The 27654-nt window shown below is 34.4% G+C and overlaps 1 protein-coding gene across 6 annotated transcripts in view; it reads left to right on the top strand.

Moving 5' to 3' along the window:
* Positions 1-27654, top strand: part of SCAF8 (SR-related CTD associated factor 8) — a 103421-nt gene that overhangs the window by 33359 nt on the left and 42408 nt on the right. For all 6 annotated transcript variants that reach the window (XM_069010634.1, XM_069010637.1, XM_069010638.1 and 3 more), the window contains 15 exons: positions 1509-1592; positions 3090-3134; positions 6831-6992; positions 9042-9198; positions 10360-10490; positions 13339-13515; positions 16871-16950; positions 17358-17475; positions 20171-20302; positions 20428-20540; positions 21022-21215; positions 23469-23569; positions 25181-25294; positions 25938-26094; positions 27271-27401. In XM_069010634.1, the coding sequence (XP_068866735.1) occupies positions 1509-1592; positions 3090-3134; positions 6831-6992; positions 9042-9198; positions 10360-10490; positions 13339-13515; positions 16871-16950; positions 17358-17475; positions 20171-20302; positions 20428-20540; positions 21022-21215; positions 23469-23569; positions 25181-25294; positions 25938-26094; positions 27271-27401 (1896 nt within the window). The remainder of the gene's footprint in view (positions 1-1508; positions 1593-3089; positions 3135-6830; positions 6993-9041; positions 9199-10359; positions 10491-13338; positions 13516-16870; positions 16951-17357; positions 17476-20170; positions 20303-20427; positions 20541-21021; positions 21216-23468; positions 23570-25180; positions 25295-25937; positions 26095-27270; positions 27402-27654) is intronic.

The following is a 27654-nucleotide window of genomic DNA, read 5'->3' as shown; positions in this document are numbered from 1 at the left end:
GACAGGAAAGTATAGAAAAATAAGCACCTCATGTTTGGAAGGAGAACAAATCCTTGTCTCTTGGAAACTCGGATATGAAGAAAGAATATCTACTTGTTATCATCAGTGACAAATTATTATAAGCAACTTGGGGAACATGACCTATATTTAAGATTGTCTTATCCTTTCCACTGTGTGATCCTGTTTTACAGTTTGCTTTATTAAATATAAACAATTCTGAACTATGCTTTCTGATCTAGCAGTTTGCCACAAATATAGCAAATGTTAGGAAGTTAAAGATATTGTAAATATCTGTATGGGCATTAATTTGGTTCAATATATTGCATTTCTCAGGCTATGTGGGAGAGGAGAGGGGGTTTGGGCTTTGTTTCTGTTTCAATTAGTGTTTTATGGAAGAACTCCAATTCTTCCTGTTCTAGGAAGGAAATAAAATTTCGTTTATGGATGGTCCTTATCAGAACTCCATTTTTGAACTAACATGCTTCTAAACATGTTGTAAACAAAAATAAAATGTAAGTCAAGAATGTCCTTGAATCTGGCTTGGCATTTTGTGTCTGGTCTTTTTATGTCTGAAAGTAGCAAGTACCAGCCAGTCCCTTCTCTTATAACACTTAGACCTGCAGGAGAAAGGAGCAACATTTTGTTCAAAATCATATATTGTGGATAATTGGAGATTTTCACAGCAAGTAAATAGCCTTGGGAACAAGTTGTTTCTAATTACCACCCATCAGTCGTAGCTATGAATTAAGTTAGTGTAAAGTTTCCCTGTGTAGCAAATTTCTGATGAATACTTGTCATGCTGGATTGCTTCTGCTGGGAGATGTATGTACCAGTCAAACGAATTGAGTTAATACTGCGTCCAGGGAGAAAACATCGTTGCAAAACTTCACTACCTGTGTGCTGTGGTTGGTTTGCTGGTTAGATATTAGTGAAGTTAAGAAGCTGTGTTTGAAATTGAGAACACAGCTGGATTTTTGCTTAAGTATTTCTGATACTTCTGATATATTACCAATCTGTTTTAAGTGGCAAAATTGCTACATGCTTGTGCTCGCTGGGCTTGATTTTGTTGTTGTTTGTTTGTTTAGTGGAAAATGAAAAGACTTGATTCAGCAGGCATATGATCATGAATATACTAAGTTAAGATTTTGTTATGCTTCCATAAAGGTATTCAAGTATATTAATGTCTTTGCTCTGGGAAACTTAGTAAGAGCTACCGTATTTGTATGTTGTACGTATTTATTTTGTAACTTCACCTGAAGTGCCTCCAGTACTTAGTGCTAGTAAAGCTAGGTGTTTATATAGGGACCTCTTTTAAGCATTTTGGATCTTACATTATATGTTGTTGAGGTTTTTAAAATTTTTTTCTTAAATGGGAATGCCTTTTTTGCTTAATACATAAAATCCAGTGAAAATTTAAAATGGTGTTTTCTTGTGGAAAAATAATGTGTTCTGCTTATAACTGCAGATTATATTTCTGATTACTTTTTTTTTCTTTTTTTTTTTGGCAGTTGTACTCGCTAAATGATTATAAGCCACCCATTTCTAAAGCTAAAATGACGCAGATCACCAAGGCAGCAATCAAGGCTATAAAGGTAAGAAATCAGTTAACTTATTTTGACCTCTTTTACATTTCTCATATATATCAAAATAATTTTGTGGAATAGTCTAAAGAATTTGCTTCAGAACTTTCCACCTCCCTTGTTGTGTTTACAATTTCCAAGTTATAATCAAATGTGATAGGGGATTTTCAGGAATGCAGCAGAAGGCTTAATTTGTTGTGTGACTTTCATTTGCTGGTTGTCATATGTGAGAAAGAATTATACAAATTTGACTCTTCTATCAGATTTGAAAGACAGGGGTTTTTTTTTCAGTTTAAAAAGGAGACACTGACATGCCTGTTAACAGATGAATAAATAGAAAACTACAATTCACCCATCCTTCTGCCCTCTCTCCCTTCCTCCCTCCCTAAAATTTATGCATGCCTTTGGATCAATACAGCTGTTCATTTTTCTAAATTCCTCGCATAGCTTTTCATGGATATTGTTCATAGATTTCAGTTTTCATGTTGCTTGGATACAAATTGTTTTTAAGTTCTAGTCTTAGTGCACTTATTAAAGATGATTCCTGCCACAAAGTAAAACTAATTGCCAAACAACAATGGCACAGCAGAAAAGTCACTGAAAAAGGGTCAAGGAAAGAAGTATGCCACTAGTGTTAAGCATTAAAGCAAATGGAAACTCAGTGAGAGCAGGAGAGGTAGAAAAGAGGACAAACCAAACTTATGCTCTTCCTATCTACATTCCTTTGCTGACAATGCAGATATATTTTCATATACCTATATTGTTGTTTTGTGTAAGTGGGAAAGAGCAATTTGATGACTCAAGAGTGAAATTCAGTGGCTTTCTTAAGTATGTCTGTGTAAGTTAAAGCCTGTGTGTTGCTGTATAGTGAAAACGCTGAGAACTTGTATTGAACTTAAACAAGTAATAAATCATAATAGATGGTTCTGTTAATTAAGCAGTTAAATGATACCAAAATGTTTTATCATGTACTCAGCTTGGAAATCTTACTTCCACTCCTATCATTTCAATAACATCATTTAATTGTGTAGAGTGGTTATCTCAATTACTGTCATGATTTAGAGCCATTGTGATTATACGTGAGATTTAAAAAGCAATTCCACAAAAGACAGGCCAACTTTAAAGAAAAAGTATTCAGTAGATGTTATTAATTAATGAAAGGCAGAGAAGTTACATGTTTAGTAAAATTAGGTGAATGTCTTCAGTTGTGCTTACTGAAATAACTATGTGTTTTGGTGCAACAATTATATTATTCTCCTAGTTCTCAATAAGTAAGCTTGCTACTCAAAACATCCAGTGTAAAAAACCTTCAAGAAAAAGAAGAAACACTGACATTGTATGTTGTTAAGCGTTTTAAGGAAGATTGCATGTTTACCTGTAGGTATTGGATTGCTGTTTAATGATCCAAAGTTTCTGCTTCTGGTTTTGCTATCAATGTATCAACATACTTGAACAAGTATATGCATCTTCAGATTTTCTCCTCTATTGAAATACTATTTTATTTTTCAGTTCTACAAGCATGTTGTACAGAGCGTTGAGAAATTCATTCAAAAGGTAAGTCAGTCAAGTGGGGGTTTAGGTACACATACGGATTAATATTTTTAGCACATATTAGTTTATTTCCATTTTTAGTCACATTCAATTTCTGCTAGTAATCAGCAGCAGATCATAACCCATGCAGAATGACAAATACTTTGTTCTCATTTTGTTCTTTGGTCTGAGTCACTGTTGATTCTGTTTTAAGACTGCTTCTGTATTGTATTTATTTAATGTTAAAAGAGACTGTCAGTGAACAGCTAACAGCAAAACAATTGACAGTTTGGCTAGTGACAGTTGCTTTTGCTTTTATGCCAGGTTTTCCCATTGATTTTAAAGCTGAAGGGAAGACGACCTCCAGCCTCATCTTTTTTGTAGCAGGAGATGCAGTATTTCAGTTGATGGTTCTAGCAAGTAAATTAAAACAAAAAGTATTTCTTTGGCTAGACTAGAATTACTTTTTGGGAAGATGGTAATATTAATTTAAAGATTCTGAATAGCAAAGAAATTTATAGCACTTTCTTTTCTTGCAACAGTTAATTATTCTTGGGTAAAACTACATTTTGCTTCCAGTTGGAAATGCATGGATTCAAATTTGTGAGTCTTCCCTGCTTATCTGTGTTGTACCTGATTGTTCAGTTGGTTATTTTGGTACTGAATTTCTTCTTTTTTTTTGTAAATAGCAGTAAATTATTATTAAATTGCATTTTAGTTTTGAAAAACCAGCCAGAAAAGTTAGGCTGTTAGTGTTGCAATGTTGGATGCAATTTTCTTTCTGCTATCCTTTTTTACAAAGCAGTCTGGATTGCTCTGTGTTAGTAAGCTGTCTTGCTCATTGACTTTTATTCCTTGGTGCTCAGTGTACTCTGCAGTGCCTTTTGCCAGTGGCTAGACAGTGTAAACAGCTTTCAGCTTCAGCCTGGTGTTTTTATCTGTCTCAGAAGTATTTTTGAATGAATTATTTAGGTACTCTTACATCAGTCCTATGTGAAAAAAAGAGTCATATATGTTTCAAGCAGTAGTAAAAACTAGTAGTATACTTTATGAACACTGCTAGTTTTTTGTCAGGTAGTTGTCTTTTGTGGCCCTGACTCTGACTTCTTCCATCTCTGAGAAAGGGATCACTATCCTCTGGTCCCTGCTCAATGCTACAGGTGAGCACAGGAGGAGGAGAGCAGGTATACATCCTATCCATCTCTGACAAGTAGCACTTTGCAGTTCCACATCCTGAAATTAGTTCAGAACTGTCTGAGTTCCAAACACTGCGTTTTAGTTGCAGTGGCTGCGATTGGCAGTTCAGTATTCATAGGCACAAGAGAAGTTTTATCCTGTGCATGGAAGAATGGCAGTTTGTCAGGAATGGGACTGGTTGTTCATGACCCTTCCACAAGCTACCAAAACTATTGAGTTACCTTTCACATACGCCCTTCAGTGTGCAGTACTGCTCGATGAGGAAATTCTGCGCTGTTCATTGCTGGTTAGAGAAGGCAGATGTCTATTCTTATTGATATCCTTCTTAATGATCACTCTGGATTAGATGATTCCCTTTGGTGGTCTTGATGAGGGTTTTTAAATTATTTATTGAACAATTTAGTGAAATGTACAACTTATTAATAATTTTAAATAATAACTTCTTGGTTTAGTAGAATGAGAGATAAGCAGATGATAGCTAGGTATTTAATATTAAAGGACTTAAATTGTATGTTTGGAGAACAATTGGGTATTTTTCTGAAAGCAGTCACTTCAAGTTAAAGCTCAAGATGACTGAATCTTTCATAAAAATCTGTTGTAGACCTGACCAGAGTGATGTCAATGCCATCTCAATTAGTTTGCTCTTCATCCTTTACAGCCCCAGTATTTTCTTTCCTCATTTCATGAGGTTACTGAAACTTCAGATGAAATAATTGCCCATGACATTCTTCATTTTGTGATACTTAACTCATTGGTCTTTTGTTACTTTGGTTGACTGTTTTATTCTCTGGCAGAAGATCACTTTAGGGGGTCAAATGATCACGTTTCATATATGTGAGGTGATTCCATTGGAGAGCCAGACTTAATTTCTTTGAGTAATCAAATTACCTTATTGATTACCCACTCAGAAAATAAGTAAATATTTGTGTGTAAAAGCATATCCCATCTAAGATTAGGGATATGGGGGTTCACAGCCCCAGTGTTCTTTTTATTTAATTTTTAATTGTATTTTATTGCCTTTTTAATATAATCTATATTACACTAATTATCATATTTTGCTTTCTTTATGTGCTATGTTTTAAAATACTTCACCTAATGTATTTCCTGAGTTTTCTTATTGAATATCTGTGAGCTTTATTAATTTGAATATTGTGAAAAGTTGTATATCTGTCTGTTCCGTATGAAGAATACTCCTTTTTAATAATTTAAATTAAATTTCAGAAGCTACAATACATTGAAGTGATTTTCTGAAGACAGCATATTATATCCAATTTAAGTTTAATGATGCACATGTATTCCACACACATTCTTAAAAATAAAGAATGCCATACCTAATTACGCTGAACCGTGTCTAGAAACTAAAGAAGTGCTTTCTCAAGGTTGCAAGTGTTAGCAAATCAACACTTTTCAAAACAGAACATTTGTATCCAGGGCATAGTAAAATTAATATTCTGAAGTGTTTGGCACTTTATTAAAGATTATTAACTTAGTGTGTTGCATAATTTGTTTATAGAGAGGAAAAGGGTGTAATTTCCCATGTTTTCCATAGTACCGTGTGTGATAACTGTGTACACCGAATATTTATTAAGTGAATCCATAACATAATGTATTCTGATGGTGACTTCATTCTATTTTTGGACCACTTTTCGTTCTGTCTTAAAACTGGTTGCAGTAATGTGGTGTAACTACTTTGCAATTAGAAGACAAAGATTTTAGCATTAGTTGTTAAAAAAGTAAAATTACATAACTAATTAGTATTTTAGTTAGCAGACATGCTTTATAAATATCGTGCTGTTTGCAAATTATGCAAGTTTTCCAGGGTTCTAAAATAAATATCATTGGTATATTCTCAGCCAAACAGATGTCCCCATAAATGTTTTTCTTCTGCAGGGGAGGATATACAACACCCTAATTACAACAATATAAATATAATAAATATAATACATAATTTATAATACATAATATTAATATAATAATAATACAATAATACAATACATAATAATAAATCTAATACAATAATTTATATAACAATATAAATACAATATAAAATAACGTAAACAAATTTTAACTTTAATGTTTACTTTGATGCTAAAGAAGGACAAAAATATCTTGAATTACATTTACAGCTAGTCCAAATGTACTATTAAGTACATTAAATGTACTATTACTATTTATGCAGTACTCTGAAAATAGAGTGTGCATTTTAAAAGAATATGTGGTTTGTGTGTTAATTTTTTTAATGGGTAGATTTTAAATAGTTAATTTTTTAGCAGTAAGAAATTGATTTTACACCATTTACATACCTGTGGAATGCATACAGATGTGATAATTTAAGCATTAGATGTTTAAATGTTAGATGTTTTTGAGAAGGTTTCATTTTCCAGGACAATTTATTAAATAAGAGAACATTTCAGTGTAGTTGGACCCATTTAAAAATTAGAGAGGATTGTTCATATTTACTCTGCCGTTAATGATTCTGGTTATTTTTCACGTATGTTCATTTTAAATTACCATTCTTTATAGTGCAAACCAGAGTACAAGGTGCCTGGTCTGTATGTCATTGACTCCATTGTGAGACAGTCCCGGCATCAGTTTGGACAAGAAAAGGATGTATTTGCACCAAGGTTCAGCAATAACATCATCAGCACGTTCCAGAACTTGTACCGTTGTCCTGGTGATGACAAGGTAAACCACTTACAGATCTTTCTACTTAAAACAATCTTTAGCATATCATCTATAAAGAGTAAAGATTCTGATCTCTTTCTACTTGCTGGTGGGGACCTACTTATAAACTTGCCCTGTGTATGTATTTCTTAATGTTGCTTGTCTTAGTGTAGGGATTGGAAAGATACATTCCATGAGATTAGAGTTTTGAGAAAGTGGTCTTCCCTTTGATTCTGTGATCATCCAGCAGCTAAATAAGATTTAACTTGAATAGTTTGACTCAATAGTTCAGCTGTTCCCTTGGATGCCAGTAGTTGAGATAGCTACCAAATCCTGTTTCTAAAAGATTGGCTGGAAATAGCAGAGTGCAGGCAGTTTAACTTCCTTCGTATTTGTCCCTGGTTGTAAAATTGGTAGTATTTCTTCTTATTGAATAGCTATGAAAAAGTGGGGAATGCTAAGGGCTTTGTCTTCACAGAAATTTGTGTGATAGAGTCATTAAGTAAAGTAGTAAGTGAGACAGGATGCTACAGGAAGAGAAGAATTATATTTTGAATAGTTACGTGCCTTCCTACAGTGTTTTTTTTCAACCAGAGACCTGAAAACCCATCAGGTCTTCCATCCATGGAAGGTGGTTAAGGCAAGTTCAGGCATTGTGTTATCCTAGGATTCCTGCCTTTTTAGAGTAGTTAGGACCTCTGCAGGAAAATGTGTCAGGATCTGCATTTTTTTGGTTGGATAAACTTCTTTATATGAGCAAATGTGGAATTTATTTTTAAATCAAGCAGAAATTCAGTAACATTTCATTTAAGGTAACAACAAAAACACCTCACTGATTCCTCTGTCTGGCCCAGAGAAAGTGCAAGGTGCAGGTAGATACTGAGCCACAGAAACAGTTTTACATTTCTGTTCTGGAGAAATGAGGGAAGTTAGAGCCTCTGGTGGACTTGTCAAGGACTGCTTATTAAACAGACTTTCAAAGAAGAAAGGCTCAGATACTGTAATGCTGAGTGGAAGCCATCAGAGATTTCTTTAAGGGAACTCTAAACTGCATTTTCCATGCAGTGAAAGTTCAGCACTTCTCTATATTATAGTTAAATATCCTCTTGTAGTTCTGGGCAAACAGACTTCTATTTCTTTGTTTTGAGCACTGTGGCTAAGTACTTCATGTTCTTGTTTTATAGAATTCAAGTAATTAAACCATCTTTGTGAAAGCAAACACCAGATCCTATGAAGAATTTCTTGCTGTTTGTAATACAACTCACTTTTTTCTCCAAAATAAAGCAAAATCTTTCCTTTTGGTGGAAGTGAAGCTTATTAAAAAAAAAAGTCTGGAAGCAGATGAAAATGGTGATCTGTTTATGATGTAATAGAATGCTTCTATTGAAATAGAAAAAAATATAATGAAAATTTAAGCTGAACAATGAGTTACAGCTAATGGAATTATGTGAAGTCTTAATTCTGATTTTTTTTTCCTTCCCCACAATCCACATTTTTTAGTATTACTATGTATTTTCAATAGGCAGGTAGTTGTGTTCCAGTTTAAACTTTTAAATTCCTCACTTCATGAGGAAATGAGAATAGAAATGAGCTTGCAAAATATTAAGCTGCTTTTCTAATAAAAGTATTTAGCAGTCTTACTAGTATATGCCCATTTTTCAGTGCACATAAATGATTTTGATTCATAGGCAGAACAGAATCGCATTTATATATGTTAACTATAAAAAATTAGGAGACTAGTAATTAATTATTTTAATTACTAGCCATGCTTTAAAATGCTTCCTTAAAATAATTTTCCTTCCATGTCATCTTCCAAGAGTAAAAGCATGTTTTTGATTGAGAGAACATTGTCACCTGTGTGTAGTAGCTCTTTGCTGTTGCCTAGGGTCAGTCTCAGATTCATGGTTCAGACATCTTTGGTGTGATCCAGTATAACTGTCCTTGCTGTCTGCAAATCTAAAGGTCCTTCTATCTAGACAGATTAACATTGCTAGCTAAGAATTCCATAATCAATAACAACAAGAAAAATAAGTATGACTCAGGTCTTTTGTTGTCTTTTCTTCATTTTAGAGTAAAATTGTTAGAGTGCTAAATTTATGGCAGAAGAATAATGTGTTCAAGAGTGAAATTATTCAGCCTCTCTTGGATATGGCAGCAGGAATTCCTCCTCCCGTTGTGACCCCTGTCTTGCCCAGCACTACAGCTGCTATGAGCAACAATACGCCAGGTAAACAAAACCAGATGGAAGTCATAATTTGAATCAAAACACTTCTGTCAGCTTTGGTATGTTGCCTGTTAACATGCTGAAGTATCTCACTTGAGTGCTAGAAAGAAGTATATTACAGATATCATCAAGATCAGGGAAACAGGAAAACATTATGATAAATGTGGACTTAATCATTTTGTACTCTGAACATCTGCCTTGCTTATGTAGGTAGATGGCAGGAAAATAGATTTTTAACTTTGTCACTTCATCAAAATTTTTTCTTTCGAGGTTGGGATATGTGGGAAGTTGGCCAGATAGGAATGGCTTTTGGCACCTGCCTTAGTAAACCCACCTTTAGCTGATCCCATGCTGAAAAGCAATGGGATGGACACATTCACCTTCGTTTTCAGGGGGAAAGCAAATCTGTGAAATTTTCAAATCCTGGAGTGCCTTTTCTGCATCTTCTAGCTCAGTATTATTTATTTAGTATGACTTCATTAAATTGTTGGAATCATAAGTCTGCTCTAATGTGTTCTTAGATTCTGATGCAAATTGATTTTTAAAACAGTAATGTAGTCATATTTAGCATTCGTTGATGTATCTCTGCTTCTGAGCTATAAATGCAAAAGTATTTGCAGGTATAGAGGATTCTTCTGGATTATGGCATGAAACTAATTATCAGAATGCTGATTTAGTCTGTGTTTTTCTTGAGAAAAAGCAATAAAACAAGCAGTCCTCATGAATCCAGCTGACGTAGGTTGAAATTTTTAGTTGAATCCTTAAGACTCCTCCTGGGGATAAAGTGTAAGTCCAGTGAGATTCAGACTAGCAGACGAGTAGATCGCTAACAATTATCTTTTGGTATATGTAGTTTCCACTGAATGTTTTGGAATACTGTGTGAAACCTATTTATTTTGCCTTCATCAGTGTTTTTGTTAGTAGCCCCAATAGGTCAATAATGAAAAGATCTGTGAACTACACTAATACAAAGTAATTCTGCTACTTTAGGAATGTTCATGTGAGTCTGTGTTATTTCTGTGTGCTCTCTGTGTATGTCAGAAAAATAGTTTCAATTGATGTGCTTTCTCAGTATTTAATAACAGCAGGCTTTTTTCTTCTCTAACACTATTTTTAAGTTTCGATGTTAAAATATTTTGGCATATTGGTTTTTCTCTTTTTTAGGTACACCTGTGACTCCAGTTACCCCAGCCAATGTGGCGCAGAGTTTACCTGATCCTTGGGTATCCCAGATTGCTAACACAGACACCCTTGCTGCTGTTGCACAGATTTTACAGAGTCCTCAAGGCCAGCAGGTAACTATTTTGTAGACAGTTACACTGTAGACACTGTAGACTGTCTGATACTTTGTGTCTTTAAGGTACAGGTAAGGAGTGCTTTCAGGAGTATCTCTTAGATTTGTGTCCAGTATCCATGTTAACTGTCCAATGAGGCTGTTCATCACAAGTAAGTTCCAGGTCAGTTAAAACTCCATGTTACCTTTTGTAGCCAACCCTGTTTGTTCCTTAAAACTGTCTCAGGTGATTTCAGATAAGATGGTCTGTAATACATGTCTATATCGATGACAAGTATGGCTCTATTGCAGATGATTAAATCAAGAGCAACAATAATATTTCATGGATACAGATATAAAATAGTATGCAAGTTAAAGCACATTTTTCTTTTGGAAGCCTGAAGAGGAGCTAAACATTGTACATAATTACAGGATGGGAGCAAACTTTTTCAGGAATTGTACTGTCTGTTGATTCAATTTTTTATCTTTCCATCAGCTAAACATAGGTTTCATTTTGCAGCATTCAAAAATAAGAACTTGGAAGTTACTATGTTCTTCAGTTTTTAAATGCTCAACTCCAAAAAAGTGTCTTGATGTTCAGCATCACAAGAACCGCTTGTCCTCTTAACGCAGTCACACACAATTGTCTTTCTGTAAAAATGTAGATCATAATTTTTCAATCTGTGATAGAACTATGGCACCTGCATAACTTTGCATTATGCTTTTTATTTGGACTGAGGTTGTTTTACCTGCTGGCAAACTAAACAAAAATACACACATATGAATGAGAAGCAGCGGCCAGTGAAAGTTCTGGTGTTGGCAGTAAGAACTTTACTTAGTGAGAATGTTTTACAGTATTTAGCTAACCAGAGTTATCTGTAGTTGTTCATAAACGAAGTGGAGGGAATACTTTCATCTGATTACACTGGAAGAAACTGAAAAGCAAAGGAAAGTGAGTTTCTGGGATACTTTGTGAAATACGGAGGAAGAATAGTGGACTAGCTCTTAAACAAGGGAAAGAAATGAAATGAGAATGGTAAATGCATGGAAAGTCAGTGAGGTAACTCAAAGTTTGTTGCTTAGAGAATACAAAAAAAGAAAATGAAGCAAGAGAAAAAAGTGAAGATGACAAAGCAATTATGGTTTTAAAGACAGCAGATCACGAAGAAATAACATTTGGCTATTTAGGTCAAAATAGTCTTAAGCAGAAGTGTGGAGACAGACTGGTTACACAATAAATATGTACATAGGATTGGTAGATGGACTATGATACTTGCTTACATGCTGTCTATCTCTTTTATTCTTGTTCTCCAAACCACTCCATCTGCTACAGCCTCTCCCCAGCTCCACAGCTCCAAAGACCTTGATTTAATCCTACAATTGTGTTTTATGGGTGAGAATGCATGCGGGTAAATTGAGAGTCCAGACACAGGAGAGGGCAGACTAAGAAAGATGTGACCAACAAGAATGTGAAAACAGCAAGAATGGTGCCCATCCAGGATTCTTCCACTTGCGGGCCTCCATCTCTGCTTCTTCAGTTTGATTCCTTCCTACTGAGAGCAATGCACAAGGTGGACCAGCTGTATCAGCCAAATGGGGGGGTGTGGGGGAACTCTTCAGCTTTGCCTATTGCAGCAATCAGTGAAAGCTCTTGCTGAGGTAGAACAACAATTGAAGCCTTTTCAGAGGCTCTGCTGTATAAGAAATCTGTATAATTGTTTTTAAAAGAATAGGGAGAATTGTTTCACATTATCAGAAAGTAACTCTTAAAACAATCTTGAAAAAGAGTCACACATTTTTGATGCATTGTAGAAAAGAAATTTAAGTTTATGAAGTTTCTAGTGAGGCTAGTAAGAAGGGATGGATTGAACCCTCTAAGAGTTCAGTAGGGAACTATAAGGAGTTGGAATATGAATGTAAGGGTAATCAGGGACTTAGGTCAGCATAGTTTGAACTGCCTGGATTTGCTTAACCTTTTTTCCACAAATATCTGAAGATAAGGCTCCAGGGATTTCTCTCTTTGAATGTCAAAGAACTGCTTCCTCTAATTCCACAGTGCTTTAGGAGAGCTTCTTCCCATAGGGTTAATATTTTTTCTTAAGGCAAATTTTGTTGAAGCATCGCTATTCAACAGATAAGTTGATCTGCACATGAAAAAGCCTTTGATTTCCTCTTTAGGACAGCTTCCTAGAAGATTATGTATAGATAGGGATTTGTAAAGAAAGATAGGAAGTAAGGCAATCAAGATAGACCGGGTGATTGGTTTGTACATTTGCTTTTTATGTTTTGTTAACATAGCAAGGGCATTGCATTCTATCAGCCCAAACCTGAGTTTCACTGTGAGATTTTGCTTGTGTCTTGTGCAGAGACACTGGTGCAAGCTCTCCCTATGAATAGGTTGCATTGGCCTGAAGTGGAGCTTGCCATGGTGCAGGAGGTCTTTTCTCTGTAGAAATGCTGTTACAAGATACAGATTCTCCTAATATAGGTGGGCCCTTAGGAAGCTGGAGTAGGCTAACAGATTTTTTTCAGGTCAAAAGGAATCAAACTGGAGAAACAGAAGAGGGGGAACCCTAGAAAGCAGGAAATCCTGAGTGGTGACTGGCATCATCATGCAACCTGTCAGAGCAAGTTAGGAAGAAGAAGCATCTGCCTATCTTATCAGCCCCAGAAAACAAATTAGCCAGTAAGTGGGAAAAAAATTTGATGTAAATGAAAACAAATTAAGACAAAATAATAGCCATAGGTTAGATGATACTTCATTCCTGAGGTTTTTTTTTTTACTAAGTGGAAGGGGAAAAGTCTGTTTGTATTGTTTTTTGCTTAAAAAAACCTCTTGTTCAATGTATTTGTTATCTTTTCTCTTTTAGCTTCAGCAGTTGATACAGACACTGCAGATACAGCAGCAGAAACCTCAGCCTTCACTACTTCAAGCCCTGGATGCCGGTCTTGTCGTCCAGTTACAGGCCCTCACGGCACAACTCACAGCTGCCGCTGCTGCTGCTAACACGCTTAATCCACTGGAACAGAGTGTCTCTTTTAATAAGGTAGAAGTAGAATAATAGAAATTTGAAGAAGTATTTATTTTTAAAATATATGTATGTGGGAAGTTCTTCTGGATTTTATTGTTTGACTTTGAACATTTTAAAAATACATTAATATACTATTAAAGTGCTTACATGTTGAAAATACAAAAAAAGTGTCTAGACAGAATAGAGTAGAGTAAATGAAAATATTAGTTGCATATTAGTTTAGGACTAAATGGCACATAGTAGAATATCTAGAGTTGGGAGGGATCCATAAAGTTTATTGAATATGGTAATGGACTTGATTTAGCAAAGGTAAGCCATTGTTACATATGTTTTCTCACCCTTTGTAACACTGCAGTGAGAATTGTTTCTTACAAGGTAATAAATGGAAAATATGCAGAAATTATATTTCCAAAAAAAAAGAAAAAAGAGCCAAAAACCCCCAAACCAAACTACAAACAAAACCAGAATGCAGAAATTTAAGAAAACTAATGTAATTGCATACCAGGTAGTAACAACCATGCAGGCAATTGCAGTCATAGTAGTATAATACCTATCATAAAAAAAAGGATGAACTTCTGCTCAAAGAATTATAACTAACTAAATAAATAAATAAACATTGTTCTATTATCTTTGGAAGAAACAGTTTGTGAGTATGTAATCTCTGTAGCATTGTCCTGGAGTGAATAAATACTAAGAATAAGGAAGTTGGAGAAGAAAAACAACCTTTTTTATTCTTACTCAGATAATCTCTTCTTATTGAAAATAATGCAGCTGTAAAAATAAGTCAGGAAAAGAATGGCCTGTACTCCTGCTATACCATCAACTCAAGAAGGGTGTGGTCCCAGGGAATGAATGCATCAGCTAATAGGGAGTGCCATAATATTTACATACAGAAAGTATTTTGTAATTTGGCATTATTCTGCAGACTTCAATTCCAGCATTTCCATGCATAGGTGTACTCATAGCTATGGCTGCCTTGAATGTTGCACAGCGTAAATGAAGTAAATTAAAGGAATTCACGTTCTGATGAGATGTTTATATACAGACATAAAAAAAGAGGCAGCTTTTAGGATAAAAAAACATTTATTAGTATTCTAATCCAAAGGAAACAGTGAAGCACAGTTTTCATTCCATGACACAATGTTGGTGAATTGCATAAAAAATATGAACCATGCAGGAAAATAGTTTTGATCAATGCATAAGTATCAAGTTTATCTTTTTTTTAAAAAACCCTATTCCTTATACATTTGACAGTTCTTCCATTCCTTTGTTTTCAAGCTCTTCAGTCTCTGTACTATCTTGTGTTACTTAATTGTGCAAATTAATATGCATTATGTGGAAAATTCTTTTGGCAACATCAAATGTGCATGTTTTTGACCGTGCTACAGAACCATATCCCTGTGTTATGGTAAAAAAAAGTTGATCAACATTTCCTGTGCATCTACCCTACTCTTTTTATTTTAATTTCCAAACAGAATATCCTGATCCTTACAAAAAAATTTGTTTCCTTTCAAATAAAAAGCTTTTTTCATGTCTTTAATTCTTTCTGCTGCTTTTTTGGAACATATTTTCTTCTTAGTTAATTAAAGTAACATATGTAGCATAAAGGGAAGGTTCTATGTTTCTTATATTGCGTGTGTGTGTGTGTGACATTAAACTTGATATCCTAGAATTTAATTTAATTCCTATTACTTCATTGTAGAGAGTATTCTTTTACAAACTGTGTAAAAATCAAGATCTTTCAGTTCAGATTTTTGCCTTTCAATATGTACGATGTTACTTTAAACAAATGTAAACAAAAATCATGCTGGACATTTACCTGTCTTGGCTAGAAGTTCTCTGGTTTTCTCTGGCCTCAGTTAATCTAAATGTTTGTTTTGTTAGTCATGAACTGTTGATTATTTTCTATTTATTTCTTTTCTCAGATATATAAATAGTACATATTTTGTTATTTTCCTTCCTACTTTGTCATGATGGAAGATACATGATGATTAGTAGTGTTTTAAGTTTGAGGTTATTTGTTTAAAATGCACGATTTTTTTCAGAGCAGCAGCATTTTATAAGTGCTTCACTGGAAAATATTCTAACAATACAAACAAAAAAGGCAGTCGCCTTGCTTTATATAGATTAGGTATATATGGTGAAAGTTGTTCGGGATTTTAACATCCCGTCTCACATAAGCTTGATGGTCTGTGTTTCTACTGTGTTTTCTCAGAGACATTTTCTGTCCTGCTTTCATAAATATTGTATTGGGAAAAGTGGTTCTAAAAATTCTTGATTGATCAGTCTTCTAGTTAGCTTAGGCTTTGTTCTTCTTGCTGGACTCCAGTAATTGAGAGTGAATAGAACATCCTGAGAGAAAATGGGCTACTGAATCACCATAGCTTGCTGCTGAAGATGTTTTTGCCTTAGTATTTCAAAATGACTGCCCTATGTTCTCATCCTCTTGGTTTTTTTCTTCTGAGATTAAGGTTTGAGAAGAAGTTACGGTGGTTTGTAGTATAGCATTAGCTCTGCTTTTCAGAAGACTTCCAAGGTGTGCAAAGATGCATGGACATGGCTTTAGTAGCACGGCTCTATCACTACGTAGTGAAAAAAGGCAGTCTCACTGACAAATAACATCTGTTGTATTTCTTCATGCTTGTTCCTTAGTTTTCTCTTCAAGAAAGTGAAGTGCTACTAAAATGCTTCCGGACTTTTTAAAATTAATAGATAAACTTTTTTACTTAAGCAGAACTCCAGTTTAGACATCTTTGCAGATAAAACAGGAAGTTTATTCAAGTTTTCCTCTTTCTCCTTGTCAGATACCTTTCTTTTTATCGATTATAAGGCTTATTCCTCTTACATGATAACTGCTTGCTTTGATTTTTTTTGCAGACTATGTGAGAAGTTGTTTTCAAGGAGCAGTATATTTGAAGGAATTCAGGTTGTCTAAATTACACGTGTGTGAAAATACAGTAATTCTTTGTGAAGTAATCAAGCTGTAGGTCTTCTCTTGATATGAGCAGAGCAGTTTGCTGATAACCAAAGGATTGAATAGTTGGCCTCTTCGTAGTAATTCCTTCTAATTAAAGGTACCATTACATAAAATTAATCTTTATTTAAGCTTTACTCCAAAGTAGCTCTTAGTTACTGTGGAAAGAACATGTACTTGTAGCAGCAGAGCTCAACAAAGCTGGGGCAAGATTTGATGCACTCAAGAGTTTGATAGCAATAGCAGTATGACATTGGATTTTCTATTCAGGTTATTTGCCAAAGTTTTTTTGTTTTTTCTTAAATTGAGAATAAGAGCATCTTCCTATTAAAAAGGAAACATACATAAAGGGACATATAAGAAGTGTTCAGTAATGCTTACTTTGTTTTCTCCTAGAAGCTGATGGACAGGTTTGACTTTGGCGAAGAATCAGAACAAAATGAAGAGCCTAAAAAGGAAACTCCCTCTTCCCAATTGTAAGACCAAGCTATGTTTCTTACGGAAAATGCTAAAATTTGCAAGATGTTAGTTGAACATTAGGATTAAGTAAGGAAAATATTTATTTCAGGGCATAAGTACACCAGAACAGTACGAAGAGAAAAGACAGTTTACTAAATTAAACATACACACTTTACTGTAAATCTGTGTGCCTGAATTTTTGATGACTTTATCTTCAAGTTAGCATGTTCTTTGCTTTTTATAGTTATATTTATACAGTTGATGGTATAATGATACTATTAGAAGGTGGAACTAGATCCATTGTCCTCATTATTTTACATTTTAGTTAAACTTGAAACCCAGTTGTGAAGACCTATTTACTGACTGTTTAAACCAAGAGAAAAACGGTAGGCTTTTTTTTAAAATTAAAATTATTTCATTTTAGGCCATTAGTACCAGAATCTGTGAACAACTCACTTTTTCACCAACTAGCTGAACAGCTACAGCAACAAAATTTAGAACATCTCAGACAACAGCTTTTGGAGCAGCAGCAGCCTCAAAAGGTAGGAGCTCCATCTTGTGGCCATTGTAGTAATTTATGTTCTCCGCTGATTAAAAACAAAATATACCAGGACAAAAAAAGTTGTGTTGTTACTGACAGTTTTCTTATAATTAAAGTCTTTGTCACTAGCTGACCATGTAACAGAAGCTTGCAGAGTAAGTGGGATAAGTGGAAAAAAGTGCTTAAAGCAGAAAAAAACCCACAACCAAATGTGTGGGGTATACATTTTGCTTCTCTTAGGAGGGAGTACTCATTAGCTGAGTTAGACATGACTGTGCTTTGGCTGTTCAGCTCTTTATATGGGGGGAAAAAAAGTTTTCCTATGCTAGCAGAAAGAATAAGGTGAGCACTGAAGGGATTATGCTCCTGTCTCTGAAGGGAGGACAGAATAGAGACTATGGATAACTTTAATTTCCCCAGGTTTTATGTCTTGACTAATAATTGTCTCATTCTGTTGAAGAATCTGAGCTAAAGAATGCAGGTATATATTTCCTGAGAAATGATTCATTAAGAACTGGTGCTTGAGACAGCCCAAGGTTCCTTCTTAACTATATGAATTGTGTCTTCTCTACGCTGAAGTAACTTGGCTTATTTCTACTGAGGTTAGTCCTCAGTACTTAACTGTTCTTTTCCCCTCCTGATCCCATTTAAAAAAACAAAACGAAACAGAACAGAAGTATTTTGTCTTGATACTGGCAAGGTATAAAGTGGACTTCATGTGGAGTGTTTGGATCTGGCTTCACAGGAAAATAAGAATCTCAGATTGAAAGAAAAGACAAGGGATCACAAACTTAACAAACATCTGCTGGAGATTTTAGTTTAAGCTGTGCAGAGGCAAAGTTGTAGAACCATTGAATAGTCAGGGTTGGAAGAGACCTTAAGATCTTCAAGTCCAGTTGTCAACCAGCACTGCCACTGTAACCCCTGAACCACTAAACCACATCACCCAGCCCACATCCAGATATCTCTTGAACTCCACCAGGGCTGGTGACCCCACCACCTCCCTGAGCAATCTAATCCATTCCAATTTATTTTACTGTTTTGTTTTCATTTCTCATTTAAGTGTAGTAAATGAAAAAGAATATACAACATAGCTGCAGACTAAATAGTTTTGGATGTTGGTGGATATCTAGCCATTTCCATCTTTAAACACTAAAAATGTTGTAAAGGAATAAAGCATTGAAGACTGCATCTGTTTGAGGAGCTTTTGATATGTCATGTCAAAAAGTAATTGTCTAATTTGAATATAAAAATATTGAATGTCTACCTTATTGTAAAATAAGCAAAATCAAAGTTTACAATACATTTATCGGAAGAATGTTTACTTGACTCTCCCCTTACTATTTGATTTTCTATTCCAAGACCTGAAGGATTTTCCCTTCAGATCCAGTCTTCTTGTCTAGCCAGTATGGAGAGAAAGTTTTCTTTTCACCTTAATAAGAGCTAAAAGATACAAACTTCTGCTGGAACTACTTTGTAATGACTGCAGCACGTTATTGGTAATATTTTCTTTAATTCCATGTGTAAGTTTCATTGAGAAAGATCAAAGAGAAAGAGAAGGAAAGATAAAGCACAAAACAAAATTACTAGGCATCTGATGAGCAGAGGGATAGGAAGAGAGGACAGAGATAAAAACAGAAGGAGCAACAAGAAATGTAGGCCTTGATATCAAGAAACAGGTTGTTGAAGAATAATTAAATATAAGGAAAACGAGACAAAATATACTGCCAGAAGGCAAATAAATTAACTGAATTATAGGAGAATATTTTTTTACATACTTGTTATAATATGTTTAAAAAATAGGAGTATAAAATTGTTACTACTAGTCATTCTGCTAACTTGCTGTCGTTCTCTGGGTGGATACAACAGGTAGGATTTGTTTAATTAAAAGTTAAAGTGTAGTGAGGATCACTGAAATGTTTACCTGCATTAATGGGTTGTAGATCTTAAATTACTTATCAGAATTGTTCTCATATAATTTCTTAATATTTTAATTTCATTTATTCTAGTTCTTGAATTTATCTTTAACCTTAGAGATATTTATTCCAAATCTGTACTTTCAGGCAATGCACAAATTACAGTTTTTTCTCTAGCATGTCACCAACACCTTTAGTATTCCACATTCCTTAATTTTGGTGTTTTTTCAGAACTGCTTATTTTGTTAGGTCTCTTGAAATTGCCATGTTGACATAAGTGGCATAACTTCCTCCATTTCAGAAATTGCCTCTCTGAAACTGTGCACTGTAGAAAGTTCAGACTAGTGTTAATTCTTTAACTAGTTCAATTGGTATAGCAAATATTTTTATTATGTTAGTATCAAAATAACATTTATTAATGCATATGGATGGTGGACAAGTGGGTATCTTTCAGGGTCACTACATATGGCTAGTTTGTCCTGTGAATTTTTGTTTTGAAGCAGCTGAATTAAGCAGTAAGTTGTGTACTTTGTGTATTCTGTGTACTGTGATTTTTTGATTCAGCAAATAGATACTAATCTTTTATAATCAGGAATATTAATTATTTCAATGTTTTGTGTTTAAAGATGATACCATAAAAGAAGGAATGGAATGGATTGATATCCAGTTCAGCTTTCATATTAATGAGAAGTGGGAATATTTTTTTCATATAGTATCACATTTTGACAGTAAGCATTTGTAATTGTAAGGGGCTTTATGGTATATTATTAACTTATTTAGGCAAGCCCTGAGGAAAATCAAGAAGGAAATTTTGGTTCAGAGCACTCTGCATCACCATCACAAGGGAGCAGTCAACAGCAGTTTTTAGAAGTGGAAGCTAATGTAGATGATTCAATGGATATTCAACAACAGGTAAAACTATTTAAAATTTTATTACAGAAATTGAAAGGAAAACACATACTAACATGATTTCAAGTTGTATATATTGTGAGTATATTTATTAAGTGTTATTGAACATCTTTTATGTCTCATCTCAGGACATGGATATAGATGAAGGTCAGGATATTGCTGAAGAAGAGATTTTTGAACAAGAAGAAAAGAAATCAGCTGTTCGTTCAAGATCAAGAACTCGTTCAAGATCTCGTTCAAGGTTCTGTAATTACCTTGTATTAAGTAAATGAAGGTTTTCTGAAAAAAATTTGCAATTTGTGATTGTCAGTCTCAATTCTGTATTTTCCAAAATTGTCATAAGTAGTTTTTGGCAATGAAAAGATGCTTTCATTAAGTATTTGTGTGTTAGATGCAGACTGTATGACAGGTCATTTGCCATATCTGTGGTTTAACTGAAATTCTTTAAGACCTGTTTAGGTTACAGAAATAACTAACACTAGCCAGCTGGGCAGGCTTTCTGTGCCAGAGAATTAGGTAGTGGAAATATAGAACATTTTGAATGTGTTTTGTTTTAAGGTGTACATTTTATTCCTCACCCAAATGGCATTAAGTTTATTTCCTGAAGTAGTTTTAGTGAATATAATGGAAATATCCGTGTAGTGCTTAAAGTTTGTAGTTAAAGGACAACTAAGAGTATTTTTTTTTTTAAACACAGCATACTAAAATTAAGTATTTTGTAGGTCACCAAGGAAACGAAGGTCTAGATCACGGTCTGGTTCTCGTAAGCGGAAACACAGAAAGCGTTCACGCTCAAGATCAAGAGAAAGGAAGAGAAAGTCATCTCGGTCATACTCCAGTGAAAGAAGGGCTCGGGAAAGGGAAAAGGAACGCCAGAAAAAGGGATTGCCTCCTATACGGTCAAAAACACTAAGCGGTAAGTGGCACCTACTTGGTGTTTTAATAATGTAGGATTAAATGGGAAAAAGGCTTAGTTTTCATTGACAGAACAAGATTTATGTTGGCTACTTATTTATAAATTTAATTTCTGATGTTTCTTACGACTTACAAAGGTACATCATGTCATCGTAGACGAGAGCAAGTGTCATACTATTCTACTGATGTTTTTACTCACACTGTTGCACCAGTGATTTTGCTTCTAAGCAGAGAGCAGCAAGGGCTGTCTCTAAGTTACAGTCTTCTTTCTCTTTAATGCCATTTTTAACAGGACATTTGAAGATATCCAGCAGCTGATCTGAAAATTGTTAGACTGGGAAAACATTAAAGTGTGTAGTACACACTTTGAACACTTTGATGGATATCTTAAAAGCCCATGTTTTAAAACCTTTACAGTGTTTTTTTAATAGATTTTCAGGGGAATGTAGTGCCAAAGCAGGTGGAATTTGCTAGTGTAAGACAGACCATAATGGTGGTATCTTAAGAAAGTATTCAAAAACCAAGGGGATTTCAGCTTCTGCAGGGTGCTGCTGCACACCTGCATTTCCATAGAGAATTTACATACTTTAAAAAAAGGAAGGTAGTAAGGAGAAAAACAACTTCCTCCACACGGTTGCTTAAATCAAAGGGGATATATTTTGAGAATTTAACTTTGTTTATATAGTTTATAACCTGTTTCTGATGTAGTTTCGCATTTATCTTGTGTCTTAGAACTATATTGTTGATTTGACAAGCAGCTCACAACTCATTTTTGTAAAGGAAAGTGTTCTGTTCTCTTCACATTAGTATTTTACATAATTCCAAGGTGACTTTAAACTGGGGACTGTACTACGGTTTAGATGCTTCATTTTTTCCTTCTTCTCTGGTTTTTCACATGAAAAAAGGCAAATCGGTTTTATGGTGTAGATTTCTCCCAGTAGTCCACAAGACAGGGAGCTATAATCAGAATAGTTGGGAGCTGAGAAACAGAGATGTTACTTAACGTAACCTAATGAACAGCAGCAGTATTTGAGGTCCTGTGAAGTGTAAAGGAGATATTAAGAAGGCTGAGTGAAGTGTGGAAACTTAGAGGGGAGGTAAATGATTAAATAAATAAGTAATTCACCTGACAAGTGTTCTACTTAATGGTATTTGTTCAGTGACAGCCACTATTATTACTTGCTGAGATCTGAAGAATTTTTTCGTAGAGCTTAACACCATGAGATACAAAAGGGATATCTACAAGCATGTAAGGAACACGTTTTGTCCAAAAGAACTCTTACGACTGGTCATTCTCAGCACTGCAGGGTACTGATGTCAAAAGAAAATGTCAATTGACAGAGGAGTGCACATCTCTGGTTTCCAGTTTGGTGCAGCAGGATTGGTACAGGAAAAAGATTTGATGTATCAAGATGATGATGAAGAAAGAATGCTTCCTTGGTTAAGGATAGGGCAGGCCAAGAACTCAAAGTTGGACACATAGATTGGGCAATGTTTGGGAGACAGAGGAATTTGGAACCATGTACATATGGGAGAAGGAAGTCTTAGCTCATGTCAGTGAGTGCTTGTATTTGGCAAGGACAATGGTGGACATTTGGAAGGCAGTTGCAGGGATCTGGGCTTGGACAATGGTGGACATTTGGAAGGCAGTTGCAGGGATCTGGGCTTGTGGTGGAATTGACAAGAATCAGAAGTATCATGGATGTCTTCAGCCTGATGGGCCACAGATAAGTTTATCTTTCTGGGTTGTTCCCCATGGTAAATTAATAGTATTGTTGTTGTTTCTTTCAGGTGAAAATGCAGTGTATAGTACTTCAGTATTAAGTTCCATCTGTAATACACTTTCAGCCAGTTAGAAATTAAACTTACTTTGTTAAAATTGACTTTAATCCTAAAGGCGTGGGTTTTTTAATGGAAAGTAGAAGAGAAATGTTTTGGGTTTTTTTCCAGAATTAATTTATAGTTCAGTTTACCTTAGCTGATAATCTACAGAATTCTATGGTTTTATTTCTATTAAAACAACTATTTTGTTTAAAAGAACATGAAACAAGAATGAACACTTGTAATGCATATGTTTGTTGTTGTTTAACCCTTTAACATTTTTCTTAATGTACTAAATCTCTATACCGTAAGTAGTAGATGTACTATTCTTAGGTTTTTATCAGTGATTTCTGTGTAATTTTAAAACTTCTTACATTCATGCTGTAGAGCTAACATTCAGTATTTTGATTGATGTGAATGTGTCTCTTGGCAGTTTGCAGTACTACTCTTTGGGTAGGTCAAGTAGACAAGAAGGCTACGCAGCAGGATTTAACGAACTTGTTTGAAGAATTTGGGCAAATAGAGTCAATTAATGTAAGTAAGCATGTTGCTATGCTTTTTCAGGAATTATAGACTAGAAACTTAAGCATGCTTATGCCTCTGAATTCCTTGTAGCTGCTTAAATTTGTATTTATGAGATTTTTTTATCACAGTTTAAAAACTGTGGTCATGGTATTTGCCACCTGGTTTTGATCTACTCTGTTTTGAAGCACTGAAGACAGTACACTTAATGGTAAAAAGCTCCTTCCTAAGCTCTAGCAATTTATGCAGTTTTTACACCAGGGTTTAATCAAAAGGTTATGGGGGTTCTGGTTTAGTGATGTATCATGGCGCAGGTATCACTTTTCCTTAGCCTAAGGACACCTACTGATGTGTATCCACATTGTTCTTGGTTACCTTCCAAACAGAGGTTTCCTTAAGTAGAATCCTTTTCGATAAAACATTTAGAAGAAAAGAAATTATACTATAAACAAAAGTTTATTCTAAAATGTGACAGTTAAAAAGATGCTTATAATTGGGAGATACAGTTCTCATTATTTAGAGTTAGGTGTTTAGAGAATTACTTCAGTTGCATATAATTCAGCTTCAAGATACAGTGGTTTTCTCCTAAAATAGCATATCTGCATGAGAGAAATCTGGGTTTTCCTCTTGCTTCAGCAGTTTTAGAATGCTTCTTGTGCAATTTCACTCATTTCAGATAATACTTTTACTGTTCTCCTGTCATGTTAATATATTCAAATATGTAGTTAATAAGGAATACTTTTTGTGGTTTTACAGAATCTTTTAAAAAGTTTCAGAAATTAAAAAAAAAACCCTGTAGACAGACATTTAAACCTAATTTTGTTTTGCAGGAACTATCAATTAAGGAAAGTAATGTAACGACCATAAATGTCCCAATGCCTGTTATATTTCAAAGGCAAACCATATTGTAGATAGTTCATCCTACGCATTCCACAAAGCTGAAGTACCTAGAGTAACAATGTATATCCTAATGCAGTTCTTATAAAATATGTTTACAATCTGTCATCTTACCTGTGTTTGTCACGTTATTGAGTGCATTTAAACAGTGTAAAAGCACACCAAGATTTTTGACTAAAACTGATACAAGCAATTGTCATACATAATATGTAAGCTTGCAAAAATTACATGCAATGTCATACAATAAATAAAACATGGTATACATACATACAATAAAACATTAAAAAAAAATCACCTTCAGGAATGAGGACTCTACTGTTCAAAAATGCAATATACTTTTGATCACTATTTTGCTCCTCTGTGAAAGGTTAATGCTCAGTTCACAGAGAATTTGGAGCTTAAGAGGTAGCAACCTCTGCTTTTCTGAAGTTGTCATAATGTGGCTCCCAGTTTTTGTCTGTTCCATGTTGTTCAAATCTTTCATATCACTTATAACACACATTCTTCAGCTTGCTGCTGCTTCTTGAAAATGTTGTAACTGGAGTAGCCTGCCATTATCACTCTTAAGTTTTCTTGATGCCCAAACTTGTTAATATGGCCGATTAAGGTAGCAATTGTTTACAGTGTAAGCTTTTCCTCCTATAGTATTAGTATTCAGTTAGTGTAGTTACATAATCTGAAGTACTGATTTTCCTACTTTTTAAGACCACTGCTGTTTTTCCATAGATGATCCCCCCAAGAGGATGTGCTTATGTCTGTATGGTACATAGACAAGATGCATATCGTGCTCTTCAGAAACTTAGTTCTGGGTCTTATAAAATTGGATCTAAAATTATTAAGGTAAGGTGATTTTAATCTAAGGATGCTGTCTATTTGAAATACAGTACAATTTTACTATGGTGATTTGTCTTTTAGTAGGTGTTCATTCACATGTACAATGTGGAGAAGAAGAGTGAAGCAGTAAGGTGTAAATTGCTTTCTCTCTGTGTAAAATGCAGCTTTTAACAGTCATTATGAAAGATAGAAAAATGACATTGACTTGATATTTAGGAAACACTTGGACAATCACTTCTGTACGTACAGCCTAAGTCCTGTAACTGACCATGTGGGCCACTTAATATAAATTTTTTTAGTATTCTCAGAGTTAAGTATTTTATTAAATATTATGGGGTTTTTTCCTGCCTTCTTGGTGCTTTAGGGTAAGTCCTTGAAATACTGTATTTTAATTTCCCCATATTTATATTAGAATTAATGTAGAACAAATCTAAGCTTTCTGATGTAATTAATCTCACACATACCTGTTGCAGAGGCTAAGTAAACTTCCTGCAGGTTCATTTAAAAATCCAAACATTGTTAAAAATTTAATAAATAAACACTGAGGATTGATGTAAGCAGTGACAGACACTTGAAGGAAATAATCTGAAATATTCTATTCCCAGGTTATATCATTTAACCAGATTGTCTGATTGGGTTTTATTTTCAGATTGCTTGGGCTTTGAATAAAGGTGTGAAAACAGAATACAAGCAATTCTGGGATGTGGATCTGGGAGTTTCCTATATTCCATGGGAGAAAGTGAAATTGGATGATTTGGAGGGCTTTGCTGAAGGTGGCATGATTGACCAGGAAACAGTAAATACAGGTACAGGCATTAACAATTCTGATAGTTAGACAATGTGTTTGTTTTGGTAATTGCAAATTCTTAGAAAATTTATTATTTAGGAAATACATACTCTTTTTTCATTTACATAAATTTTTCTAGCTCTTTGTTTATAATATAAATGGCACTGTAATAATGAAATCTAGACTGTATTTTTAGATTAGTAACTTGTTGATTGTCTTGACAATGAGGAACTGGTGACAGAGGGTAATTAGTTTAGGCCAGTTAATATTTTAAGAGTTATGAACTTTTTGTGCACTGATATGTGAAATATTAATTTGTGTAGAAATTGTTATCTGCTTGTGATTAGGAAAGTGTTATATTCAGGTATAAGACTTAAGTTGAAATTAGAACTTGTCCAGATAGGCACAGCTTAGCAAAACCTTATGGTATTTTTTCCATAAAGTCAGAGTGACAGAAAAACAAGTACTGGTTGTTTTGTGTACTAAAACAATCAGACCTTATTCTGAAATCCAATTGAACAGCTTGTTAGGTTTATGAAAGATTTACTTGTACTGTATTTCCTTGAAACAGATCTAACACCAAATGACTGGACTATACCGAAATAAACAGTAGATTAAGACTTTTACAGTAGTGACAGTGTTCCTCAGGTCAAATACAGTCTTGATATAAGAGAAAATGAGTATAAATGACAAAAATTAAAACATGTAGCATTACTGAAATACAGGCACTGTGTTACAGTTAAAGTACAAAACTTTTTGAAGAGAGGGCAGATGGAAGAAATGGAGATTGTGGTGAGGTTTGTTTACATGAGGATTCTTTCTCATTGTACAGTTGCCAGGTGATAACACACATATTGGCTACAGCAGTTTTTAGAAAACAGGAGCGTACTCTATATTGCAAATTGTTAACAGAATGACTGGTGAAAAAACTTGGCATGTTTTGAAAAATCAGTTTGTATACAGGCATAATTAAACAGCATTGCAGGTAGATAAAGATATTTTATGTTCTTTAAAATACGTAATAATAAATAATTGCACTCTGCTCTTTTCATAATAAGTTTGAGGGCTATTTGTGATAAATCTATGTAGATACTAGATTCAAATTTATTGTTTAAGAAGGAAGAAGGCTTTTTAATATTTAAATAAAAATAACACATTAATTATCTTTCTATAATGAAATACATCATTTTTAAAGAGTGGGAAACAGCCAGAAGCTCAGAAGCTGCTAAAGAAAATACTCAAACGACGCAGAGTGCTGCAGTTGATAAGAGTACCGTTATTACAACACAGACAGAAGCTTACACACAACCAGTCACTATGCTGCAGGTTGGTATTGTCTGTTTGCAAAAGCCCCACAGAACAAGTGGGCAGACTTTTTATTCAATACAGGTAAACTTTATTGCTGAGTTTAAGGCATAAAATATTTTTTATTTAAGTCCTGCATCCATCAGTGTTCATCTCTGAAATATTTTGAATAGAATCGTTTGCCATGGTTGATCATAATCTTTAGTTTCATGCAGTTGCTTAATACAAAAGTTTTTATATTTATATTATTAGTGTTTTATCTTTCCAAACGTGT

This window comes from Aphelocoma coerulescens, chromosome 3, assembly GCF_041296385.1.
Source record: "Aphelocoma coerulescens isolate FSJ_1873_10779 chromosome 3, UR_Acoe_1.0, whole genome shotgun sequence".
Lineage (NCBI taxonomy): Eukaryota > Metazoa > Chordata > Aves > Passeriformes > Corvidae > Aphelocoma > Aphelocoma coerulescens.
The sequence above is the reverse complement of the archived record's forward strand: the minus strand, read 5'-3'. Positions and strand labels throughout refer to the sequence as shown.